This window comes from Meleagris gallopavo, chromosome 28 (assembly GCF_905368555.1).
Source record: "Meleagris gallopavo chromosome 28, MGAL_WU_HG_1.1, whole genome shotgun sequence".
Taxonomy (NCBI): domain Eukaryota; kingdom Metazoa; phylum Chordata; class Aves; order Galliformes; family Phasianidae; genus Meleagris; species Meleagris gallopavo.
Genome location: NC_139431.1, coordinates 998,711 through 1,010,795, shown reverse-complemented (window position 1 = coordinate 1,010,795; position 12,085 = coordinate 998,711). Strand labels below are relative to the sequence as shown.

General features: G+C 54.1%; 1 protein-coding gene across 4 annotated transcripts; it reads left to right on the top strand.

Moving 5' to 3' along the window:
* The first annotated feature begins 397 nt into the window (after positions 1-397).
* MYBPH (myosin binding protein H) lies at positions 398-10,155 on the top strand. Of its 4 annotated transcripts, none has more exons than XM_003212848.4 (11): positions 398-1,004; positions 1,201-1,335; positions 2,880-3,047; positions 5,624-5,712; positions 6,665-6,860; positions 7,185-7,324; positions 7,438-7,597; positions 8,060-8,196; positions 8,636-8,822; positions 9,487-9,528; positions 9,994-10,155. In XM_003212848.4, the coding sequence occupies exons 1-10, from the start codon at positions 632-634 to the stop codon at positions 9,495-9,497; spliced, it is 1,596 nt and encodes a 531-aa protein (XP_003212896.2). In that variant the 5' UTR covers positions 398-631; the 3' UTR covers positions 9,498-9,528; positions 9,994-10,155. The 4 variants fall into 4 exon arrangements, with proteins under 4 accessions (XP_003212896.2, XP_010722324.2, XP_085066594.1 ...); XM_010724022.3 differs by having other exon boundaries at positions 9,961-10,155; XM_085210468.1 differs by having other exon boundaries at positions 9,958-10,155.
* Positions 10,156-12,085: the final 1,930 nt, after the last annotated feature.

Below are 12,085 nucleotides of genomic sequence, written 5' to 3'. Positions count from 1 at the left end.
GTGCAAGTGGGTCAGGGGAGCAATGCGGAGATCAGGAGATGGAGGGGTCTTGTGCGGGACAAAGCGTGAGGTGTGTGGGGTGAGCGCAGAATTTGGGGCCAGCAGGTAACCACAGAGGTGGCAGTGGTGGTGTGGGAAGCTCACAGTGGTGTTGGTGTGGGAACTGGAGTTGTGTCCCCAAAGAGAGGTGACCTGGCCCTGGCCTGCGCAGTCCCGTGCAGGCATGGGGGGAGTGGGGGGGCAGGACCATGTGTTGCAGTCCCATAGGAGGGGGTAGGGGCGTGCTGCTGAATGTGCAGGTCCCGGGTGGCTATTCCTGGAGGCCCCCGCCTGCGCAGGCAGATTGGTTTGCAGGGAGGTGACAAGTGCCAGCCCAAGCCTATAAAAATCTCCAGCCCCTGTCCTGGCTCAGTGACCCGATTCCCCCTCCCAGCACAGCCGTCCTGCAGCACAGCCCGTCCCTTCAGAGTGGAGATATTGGATCCAGAGTGGAGACCCCAGATCAGTGACCCCAGCTTCAGAGCTAAGTTCCCAAGACTGGAGGACAGACCTTTGGTTTGGAGCGGGGACCCCCACTGAAAGCAGAGATCCCAGAGCGGAGACCCCAAAACAGCCCCTCGGCTTTGCAGCAATGACCGGCAAAACGGCTCCAGCTGCTGCAAAGAAAGCACCAGCCTCAAAGAAAGCACCGGCACCAGCCCCAAAGGAAGAGCCAGCACACACCCCAAAGGAAGAGCCGGCACACACCCCAAAGGAAGGGCCGGCACACACCCCAAAGGAAGAGCCGGCACACACCCCAAAGGAAGAGCATGCCCCAGCCCCTGCTGCTGAAACCCCCCCAGCCCCCGAGCATCCCCCTGATGCAGAGCAGCCTGCGGCCCCTGCATCTGAGCATGCTCCGGCCCATGAGGCTGAAGCGACTCCAGCCCATGAGGAAGGATCCCCCCCGGTTGCCCCAGCTGAAGCCCCAGCCCCACAGCCTGAGCCTGAGAAACCCAAAGAAGGTGAGGAGGGGACTGGATAGTGAAGTGGGGAGGGGAACGTGCGAGGATGAGACGGGGACACATATGGGTGAAAAGCTGGGGCATGAGTTCGACGGTGATATTTTGGGAGGGGGGTAGGGCTGGGGGAATCGGGGTGGGTGGGCTGATTGCTCCCCAAGAGCCCACAGCCTGCCCTCACTCTGTGGCTTTGTTGCAGAGCCGCCCAGCATTCCCTTGTCCTTGGCTGTGGAAGAAGTGACTGAAAACTCTGTTACACTGACCTGGAAAGCACCGGAGCAGACGGGCAAATCGAGCCTGGATGGATACGTGGTGGAGATCTGCAAAGATGGAAGTAGGCTTGGGCTTTCCTGCCTCTTAAGCATGGAGAGTGGGCAAGGTGCTGCAGAGGTGTGAGATGGAGCTGGGTGGAACTTTGTAGCACCTTTCTGTGCAGCCCATTTTCCTTTCTTTGCACCAAATACTTTGATTTAAGTGATATATATATTTTTTTCCTATAAAGGAGAGGGTCATCTCGTTGGCTTCAGGTACTGGTGGTCTCTTTAGCCATGGGCTGGACCGCAGAGGTTTAACGTCACTTCTGTATCCAGCTAGAGGGTGGAGGAGGGAGCAGCAGGCCCGTAGGGAATGGTCTCTGGTGATCACCAGCTCTACATGAACCCAGGATTGGGACGGGCATACAAGACCATGGGAGGATAGAGACACAATTCTCTCATGTCTGCTCCAAGAAATGGGGATAAGATGGGAGGAGGAGAGAGGAAAGTGTTCTGCTGGGTGGTGTGAGAGGTTGGCAAGTATCAGCAGGCAAGCCCACCCCCAGGAACATGGGGCTCAAAGACCTGGAAGGAGGATGGATGCAGAGGATGGAGAGGGGTTGGTGGGCGGCAGCAATTAGCTGCAGTTCTCCGGTTGCATGGCTTGGTGGTGGAATGAAGTAGGTGGGTGAAATGTGTTTGTGAAGCCCTGCTTGGCCTTGGGGTGAGAGTGAACGAGGTGTGTGTGGGGACAGCAAGGGCAGGCTGGGGCTGCTGGGATGGGTGCTGAGTGAGGCTGGAGCAGTTTGGGAGATCCAGGTGGTCCATGGAAACTTGACCTGTGGCCTTTGGCCGTTCAGCTTGTGGCAGGCATGATCAACACAAGCAAAACTACAAGCGTGGCCACAGGAGGCTTTCCATTGGGCTGGAGGCTGGGGAGGTAACTGGCTTGATAGGATCTGTGAGGAGGTCCTTGCATGGGAGAAGGAAAGATGCAGGAGTTCCTGGAGGAAGCTGGCTAACAGCCACCAAAGGTCACGGTTTTGGATGCTCTCCTAGCATGCTTTTGCCTTGGCTGAGTGGCAGAAGAGCTATAGTCACTCAGTGGTGGCCACATGGGCTCTGAGACTGCTGCATTTGGGCTGGTACAAGAACCTGGGTGGCCAAAATATGGTCAGATTGGAGTGAAGGTAGAGTAATGCCAGTGGCAGGTGATGGACAGGTTTTACCCAATGTGGAGGATGTGCTGGGGAGCACAGTAAGCCACAGCAAAGGATCTTCAGGATTCGAGAGAAGATAGGCTGGCAGGGTGGTCAGAGGATCTTAACTACTTCCAGAAATGCACCTGGAATGTCAGCAGAGCCCATGTTTGTTGGCCTAATGCCTTGCAAATTGCCTCCTGCACAACAGTTGACCACCTGCCAGTTGGTAACCCACACTCCTTGGCAGGGTGGGGAGGCCAGGTGTCCCAAATCTGATGACATGAATCTTTCTGCTTGTGCCTTTCCAAGGGAGCAGTTTGTTGCTTCTCTGTTTCACCTCTTGGGGTTTGATCTTGCTGTCTGGAGGGCATGCATCCATCTGGCCATGCCGCATCTGTAGGGCTTTGCTGGGTTTGTTCCAGGTACGGACTGGACAGCTGTGAACAAGGCGCCTTTTCTCTCTACCCGCTACAAGATCCAGGACCTCGGCTCTGGTGAGAAGGTCCACGTGCGGGTGAAGGCCATCAGCGCCAGTGGCACCAGCGTCCCAGCTACCTTGGAGCAGCCGATCCTCATCAGGGAAATCACTGGTAAGAATTCGTGCCATGCAGTATCCTCGTGTGCCTTGTCAACAGGCAAAGAAATTGCACTCATCCCTGCAGCCCAACCATCCTCTGCCCTCTCACTGTTGCGAGCCAGCCTTTGACTGAGATGTTATCCTCCAAAACAGGGCCCAGTTCCCCTGGATTGGGATGGGAAGGGGGCAGCTTCCTGACCTCAGTGCACTGATCTTGTAGTTGGGAGCGAACCGCACCCAAAACGCAGAGCCCCGTTTTCCCATTTCATTGCAATGGCTGTGAAATGGCCTTGCATCTTCTCCCCTTGCATCTCCGCTGTGCCACCACATCCCTGTTGGGCAGCAGGGCCGGAGGCAGCTTTGTTTATATAGCTGAGGAAAGTCGAGAGCTGGTTGTGTGGACACTGGGAACTCTAATCACGCTGGACGCGCTAATGAACAGCTCGCTCCCATGCTTAGCAAGACTCGCATTCCTACTGGGGTGCAGCAAATGTGCTGAGGTTGATGGACGATTGCAAAGCTGGTTTTCATTTAGCTGACAGGAAATATACTTATTTATCCTGGGGAATTATTAGTGCACAAGTTTTCCCGTGACTCAAAGAACAGAGATTTTTTCATCAGCTTTAAAGTAGTATTAATGGTAACACGAGGTATTGCAGAAACTGCCAGCTTTTTGTAGGAAAGGACTTGGAGAAGGCTACTAGCATCTGGAAAGGGTCCTGCAGGGCTGTGCGTGTAGCTTATTGGGTGCTGTGTCCAGAGCCCAGCTCTGCCTGAATCCTCTGGGGACTGAAGCAGAGATATCACAGAGGTGTCTGCCAGCGGTGCCCTGTTCACCTCCAGATCCCATTTTCCTTGCAGAACTGGGGAAATGGAGGCACAGGGACTGGGATGAGATGCCAGGCGCACAGCTCAGGTTTCCCATTGGCAGTCCCATGCTGCACCAAGTTCTGCTGTCATCACTGCAAGCTTTTTCCCAACCACGTGTGCCAGCTGAGATTAAAACCCAAAGGGCTGGAAGATCCATGCGCAACTTGCTCTGTTCTATATCTTTTCCTTTTTTTTTCTTTCCTTTGCTGTCTGAAACTCTTTATTGGCATATGGCCCTTGCCAACTTTTGCATTTCATCTGAACCACAGTCTGCCACGTGCTTTGGCTGTGCTGAGAAACAAATGACCCCTCTCGAGTCCACCCAGGGGTGCTGGTGCACATTGGGTGCCCGAGTCCGTTCATCCCCATCCTGTCTGTCACATTCTGGCCTTCCCATTTTATTCAGGATTGCATCTTGCACCCCTCTTTGGTACATTTACAGCGTCAGATGGGTCTTTAAATAGCAGCAGTACATGCAGCAGGGATTTTAAGAACAGGTGGGATGAGTGGGTTTGGGAGGCAGAGAGAGAGATGGGGAGAAACCAGCCAAAGATTCAGCATCTTGCAGGGAATTAGGGCAAGGCAGTGCCTTCTCAGCCATGTACACACTCCATCTGGGCCACTGTCCCAACCAGCCCCATGTGGCTGAGCTGAGGAAGACACCCATGAATTAATGTTCCTCCACGGAAATCCAGTTTCTCTGCCCTGCTGGGATGAATGAGCCCACGCAGAGCACCAACACGTGGATTCCTGCAGCCAACAGCTGTGTGCACAAAGCAGAGACCTCCCCAGCTGTCAGCGGGGCCATCTGGGACCGTCGGGCATCTCCCAGCCCTCTCTGCTCACAGCTGTTGAGGCTTCGCCTGCTCCTGGTTTAATTCTGGCTGTCGCCCTCCACGAGCCCCCACCCCAGAGCTGAGCTCCAGCACGTTTAATCCAGGCAGAGACACACAGCTCTTTTATGAGGGGCTCACGTCAACCCAATGCCTCCCCAAAGGATTGCTGGCTCCGTGCTGGTTGGGTTACACGGCTGCTATTTTCACCCTGGGAAGGAGGCACGCACTCCATCGGCATTCTCCAGTGGTTTTTTTGCTTATCTTTGTTATGTTCCCTTGGGGACATCAGCCTCCATTTTCTAGCCTGGCCTTTTGTAGCTCTGCTATAAGAAACTGTGCACCATCTTGTCCTCTTGACAGCCCCGAGGCCACAGTGAAGGAAGATGCCCACCAAGCTTGCCCTTGCTGGAAGTTAGGTTGTGTGTTCCTAGAAATTCTGCTGCGTGAGCTGGGACATAAATGGTTCCCAACAGGAGATGCTGCCCGTGGCTTTGCTGCCACGTGGGCTCTGCTGGTTAACCCACACCGGTTGCCATGGGCAGGCTATAAAGATGAATGGTTCATCGTGGTGGTGCCATTGGATTGCAATGGACAAGGAAGTAATTTTGGAGTGCTGGCAATGGGAAGCATGGTTCAGGAGATCCTAGAATAGTAGAATCATTAAGAAAAGATCACTAAGATCACCTAGTCCAACCACCAACCCATCATCACCATGGCCACTAAAACCATGAGATGAGAGGAAAGAGTTGCTTCTGGGGAGGACATCTTGATGGCCAAGGGCAGGACACCTGGAATAGGTTTGTCTTGTTTGACCACATATGAGATGCGATCAGGCTGTGAGCTGTGATTTTCTGGCCCCACTGTTTGACTTTCTGGTTCCCAGATCTCCCAAGGATCCGCTTACCTCGCCAGCTGCGGCAGGTGTATGTCAGGCACGTTGGGGAGGCTGTGAACCTGCTGATCCCTTTCCAGGTATGTGGGTGATTTGGGGTTTAATCCCTTGGATTTGCTCACTCAGGGTTGGTTTCCCCAGTGACCTTCCTAGCCAATGTAGCATGCCCCATTCTGCTATGTGCTAGCTTGTCCTGGTCCCCATGTCTTACGGGTTGAGATGGGTGGGAATTCCTCTCCAATTCCTGCCTAGCTCCCATTGGTAAGGGGACAACCCCAAACAGACAAGGGCATGAACTAGGTATTGCTGCTGTCTCAGCTTGTGGTTCCTGTTCAGTTCATACCTGGCTTACAGTGCTGTGGACCCAGAGACACAGTGCTGGGTGTCCTCCTAGGGAGGGCGGCTGTTCTGGAGCAGGGTAGCCCCAGGGCTGTGTGAAGGAGGTGCTGAAGATGATGCTGGTGGAACAAGCTGGAGTCCATAGTCCATCTCCAGCATCTGAGGATGCTGTCTGTGGCATCCTCAAAGCATCTCCACTAGAGATCTGCTGTGGATTAAACCCACCCCTGAAACACCTCAGCCAAGGAAGAGGCAGAAGGCTGTCCCTGCAGTGAGGGACTTGTCCATCCCTGTCTTGTAGGCAGCTGGGAGCCTGTGCTGGCTGTGCTCCCAGGGTGAATCAGCCATGATACCAAAGTCAAACCCTTAGCTCGGCAATGTGAGCACGGCTCTGTCTGCAAATCTCTTGATAGGCAAATGAATTTGCTCGGTGGGGACTTTAGGGACCACATCATCTATGGATGATGGGTGGTGATGGGAATTCGCTATAGTTTCTTCCCTGGGCCCTGCTGGATGAGAGAGTCCCTGCTCACTGCAGGGGAGTTGGACTAGATGACCCTTAGGTCCAACTCAAATGACTCTATGGTGCATATCCAGGCCATGGCTGTGCCTGGATGAAGTGAAGTGGCTCTGCTCACCCTGTTGGGACCACGTCCTTCAGTTGCTCTAACCTACCTACATGGGTTCCTCCAGGGAAAGCCGCAGCCCCAGGTGACCTGGACCAAGGACAACCAGCCCCTGGACACCAGCCGGGTCAACATCCGCAACACAGACAAGGACACAATCTTCTTCATCCGCACGGCGCAGCGCAGCGACTCGGGGAAATACCAGCTTGCAGTGAGGATAAATGGAGCAGAGGACAAAGCCGTCCTGGACATCCGAGTGATTGGTACGGCTGCAGATGGGGACCTGTGGGGTTGTGATGTGAGAGGTGGATCCTTTGGCTGGGGGTAGCTCCTGGTCTGGGTGGTATGGGACAGGGACAGCAGCAAAGCAAGGGCAAGGCCCTGGGTCCTTCTTCCATTGCATGAGGAAATCGCTGTGGGGGTTGCAGGATGTTTATCAGCCCATGCCCATAGCAGATCCTCACCTCTCGTGTGCTGCAACAGGGTAAAAATACATTAAAAATGAGGTGAAGAGGAGGGACCGAGCTTAGTACCTCCTAATGAGGGAGCAAATGAGGACACAGCCATGTGAGTGTTTGCAATTGTAGAGCTGCCTGGTCCCCCCCAGAACCTGAAGCTGGTGGATGTGTGGGGCTTTAACGTGGCCCTGGAGTGGAGTCCCCCAGCAGACAATGGAAACTCTGAGATAAAGGGCTACACAGTGCAGAAGTCAGACAAGAAGAGTGGGGTGAGTCCAACCACTCCTGTGCCTCACGTACCCCAGTGCTGTGGGTGCACCTGTGGGTTCCCCTTCCTTTAGGCAGCTTCCAACTGATCTTTTTTGTTTTTCCCCCCCATCAGAAATGGTTCACAGTGCTGGAGCGCTGCACCCGCACCAGCTGCACCATCTCCGACCTCATCATAGGCAACACGTACTCCTTCCGTGTCTTCTCAGAGAATGCCTGCGGGCTGAGCGAGACAGCAGCTGTTGCTTCTGGAGTGGCCCACATCAAGAAGACAAGTGGGGACGGGGACGTGGTTTGGGGTGATGGGGTGAGAGGGAGGGATCCTGTCCCCAACAGGGCTTCCTTAGTGTTGGGTCGGTGGTGATGCCTCCAGGCTGGTCACCAGGATGAGCCCTGCAGGGTGAGGCTCTCAGTCCTTGGGATGGATGAAGTAGAAGGTTCTGAGGTGCCTGGCCCTGGTTTGACCTTCTGCACAGAGCGAGACAAGCATCATCTTGTTGGCTCACAGACAGGAGGCTGCATCAGCCCCAGGGACTGGGCATGGTTGGATGAGTTGAGATTTATAGACGGGGCTGGTGTGAGCTGAAGGCCAAGCCCTCAGGTTGCTCTACATGCTGTCTAGCTCATGTGAGAGAGCAGAAGTATTTTGGGAGGCTTGGGGCTGGGTTCACATGGCCATGTGATGGTCAACCAAGGATCCCAAACTCTGCCTCACCTTAATTTCATTAATTTCCTAGAAACTGTTTACCAGCCACAGAAGATCCCTGAACGGGACATGATGGAGCCCCCCAAATTCACCCAGCCTCTGACAGACCGAGCAACCACCCGGGGCTACAGCACTCACCTCTTCTGCTCCGTCCGGGGCTTCCCCCAGGTCAGTGCTCCTCCAAGGGCAGCATCACCCTGTGTGCAGGCAGCCACCAGCTGGGCTCTGCAAAGTGGCTGCAAGTGTTGGGAGATGGCTGGCCACGCTGGGTTAGGGCTGAATGGAGATAAGGTCTGCAGCTGCCCTCTGAGTCAAACCAGGGCAGGTTGGGGTGTTTCTGCACAGGGAGGGGAGGTTGGTCTCAATTCAAGCCATGCCCTGTCTCCTTCCACACTGAAAGAGGAGCTGTGGGTGCTGGCTAGAGCTCCAGAATGGATGTTTTAACTCTACAAATGGCTTCTGACAGTGAATCTCATCATGGCCACTGGCTCTGGGAAGGACCAAGGCAAAGCAGAAGGAGATGGCTATATTTTGGGGACAGTTAGATTTCTCATGTTTCTCTCTGCTTTAAAAATAAATCAATAAATGAAACCCTTCTGCCTTTTAGCCCAAAATCATCTGGATGAAAAATAAGATGGAGATACGAGAAGATCCAAAATACATAGCAATGATTGAGCAGGGCGTCTGCTCCCTGGAAATCCGCAAGCCCAGCCCCTTCGATGCGGGCGTCTACACCTGCAAAGCTGTGAACCCTTTGGGGGAAGCCTCAGTAGACTGCAAACTTGATGTGAAAAGTAAGTTTGACTGAAGAGAGAGGAGCAGATCTCCCTGCCTGTCTTCCACTGCTGTCACAGTGGTGCAGTTTGCGCCTCTTTTCTGTTGGGTTTTGGTGGAGGAGGAGCTGAAGGGCATTGGGTTGCTCTCTGGCTTCTTGGGTTTAGTCTTGCAGCAACCTTTGTTTTTCATTCATGGCCAAAAAGTGGGCAGGAAACCAGAGTCTGTAGATGCAAAGGAGCAGAGATGATGGCTATAACGGCCACTCGCTCCTCACTGCGTCCACCATCACTTGTGTCCTAAGTCACCCCCAAGCCACGCGTGCCAAAACTGCTTCACTTGCACCTGGGGTGCCATGATTTATGTCTCAGGATCCTGCCCAGGCTTTCCAGCTCCCATTTCCCTGCCTCAGCAGAGAGTCCAACCCTTGATGACAAACTTGTCCTTGTGCTGGGGCCACAAAGCACCTGACCATTGGCTAGGCTGGAACATGGTGTCATGGGGACAGACTGTCTGGGAGAAGGCAGTGCATGTGTCAGCTCTTGGAGCGTGAGTGCACAGGGATGCTGCGCATAGGTGTGAGCACACTGAGAGGATTTGTCATGTCCAGTGCACATTTAGATGTCAAAGGGGAGTGAGGTAAAGGGATTTCAGGGCCTTTACATCTCCCATACTTTCCTACAGTGCCCAAGTGAGGACGGGTTGGAGGCTGAGACGAAGAGTGAGGTAGGTTGGGACTGGAGCTGAGGGAGGGGAGGAGGGTGGATCCTTTGGGGATGGAGCAAATTGGGCCCTTGTCAGCTGCTGATGAAGCCCTGCTTGGGGACTGCCTCCTCCCAGGGCTGGAGATGAGCTGGTGAGGAGAGATGAGAGAAACCTGCCCCTTTGCTGGGAAGAGGGAAGGCTGTAAATGGGCCAAGAGAAAAGAGGACTTGAATGGGGAGACACATGAACAACAGCCAGGGCTTGGAGATATGGAGCTGAATACACATACAGGGGGCTGGGGGCAGGCATAAGGGTGTGTGAGACAGAGGAGCAGAGCTGAAGGTCTGCAGCTGAACTTTGTGAGGCAGATGAGGGTGGAGGAACTTGTGTGGGCTTGTCATCCCTTGGAGCCACAGCTGGGATTTGGTTTCCCATCTCACCTTTGACCAGCAGCTGGCAGGACTCAGATCCTGTTCCTTCACCCAGGTGGATGCTGCAGCAGCACAAAATGTGGTGATGCTCCCAGTCACAGCCTGCAGGCCTGTCCCCTCCCCAGCAGTGCCCCTGGGTCCTGCGTGTTGTCCTGGCCATGGCATGGCCCTCTCTAGGTGTGTTTTTATCTGTGACAATAAAACAAGCCCATCTGAACTTTGGACCTCAACAGTCACTGTTTCCTGCAGTGGGGGGGGGCAATGGGGGTGGAGGAGTGGGAGCTGTAGGGACGCTATAGGGTGTCATAGCATCCCACACATCCATGGGTGGAGGAGACAGCTTTTGAGAAAGTGTCAGCTTTGTAAAACATGAAGATGGCTAAAGCAGAACCAAACCACCAGGAGGAGGAGGAGGAAGGGTTACCTGCTGCATCTGGAGAATGAAAAAGAGAAATAGCAACATCACAACACAGTCATATTGACATATTTTCATCCAAGTGCGAGTTCTTCATCCTCACCAGGGCTGCCATAATTCAGCAGCACACCATTACCCTCTACCCAAACACAGACAGGCTGTGCCCATGCATTATACAGAGGAGGAATCAGCCCATTAGCTACACGTCCTTCATGTGCAGGAAGGCAGCCTCATTACTTCCATCTGTGAGACAGCTCAGGTCAGATGTTGGTAATTAACAGAGAACCCAGACAGATCCATCAGGGTGAGCGAATGAGCTGCTAAGCAGGGGTCAGCAGCACAGAGCACTTTGCCATCAGCACAGCCTGCTGGGGTTGATGGAACAGGCACATGGGGCAAAGAGGGGGCATGGGGTCAGACCCACAGACTGACATCCTGGTGAGCCATGGCACTGCAAACCTATGGCTAAAGCTGCCAGCCCTGCTGCATCAGCCCTGCAGCGAGGACCCTCCTCTGTTCCCATCTGCCTCAGGTCCCCCAGTGCCCAGATGGAAGCCTGTGGGTTCATCGTGGCACTGCTCACACCAGACCACACTTTCCACCATCAGAGGGCATCGTCGGATTAATTTTTATCCCAGCCAAGGGTCAGGCTGGCTCATGGAGGTGGCTGGGGCTAGTGATGCCACTGGGGTGCAGGCTGTGGTCCAGCTGGCTGGGCAGAGGGCCAAGCAGTCCCACTGGGCATTGGGCACTGATGCTGATGTTCTGCCCTCTCATAGTGTCATCATCTCAGCATGTGACAGGAGTGGGCTGTTAGCAGAGCGGTGTGCAGCCCTGTTGAAAAGAGGCATCACTGACCTGGAGCAGTGCTGCACCCTGTGTTCCTTTTCTGACTGTTAATATAGCCCTGCAGGGCAAGGAGGGTGTTTGTAACCCCCCAGGGAACCAGGGAGGGTAACAGCATCCACTCATAGTGAGCCCTCCTGGGAAAGGTCCAAAGGGCACACAAGTGGAAAAATCTGCTAGACGTATTTTTTACTGAAAGCAATCATCCAAGTGCCTTTTAATTTATGAACATCCCAGTTGTTAGGTTTCTGGGCACCTTAGCAGGGATCAGGCAAAGGCATCATTTCCAGGAAAGCAACCTCTTGCAGAAATATGACACAAGTGGGAATCTGACCTGTACTCAGTAAACAGCAGCCCTAAACTACAGCCAAGCTGCTGCTGTGTAAAGGGGCTGTGGGCAGGGGGCTGGGGGTCCTCTCTGAGTTGCCCTGGAGCTGCAGCATCCCTGGACACTACTGATAAGGAATTTGGGGTTCCACACCTTGGAGGAGGATGGGGGGCAGTTTGGGCCCCTCTACCGAGTTGAGACCCAAGACAAGGATCTGTCTTGTTTTCTGCTTTTTCCTCACCCAATTTACCTACTGTGGTCTGAGCCTGCAGGGCTCACAGCCACTCTGAACGTATTGAGACCCCTGCAAAGCATGTGGGATAGAGCCCCTCATCCCTTCTCATCCTTTCTACCACGCTCCCTTGCTATCCTCCTCTTCCTCTCAGAGCAATGTATGGCTGTCTGCAGGGGTGAGCCAATGGTGGACCCATGTGCATGGGGTTGTGCTCCATAGCCAGCGAAAGAGCCACCCATAAATCTCCATGCCCTTTTCCTCCCAGCCCCTACGGGAACTCACTGCAGTCATTTTGGCATTGGTGACATCTGAGGGGCACAACC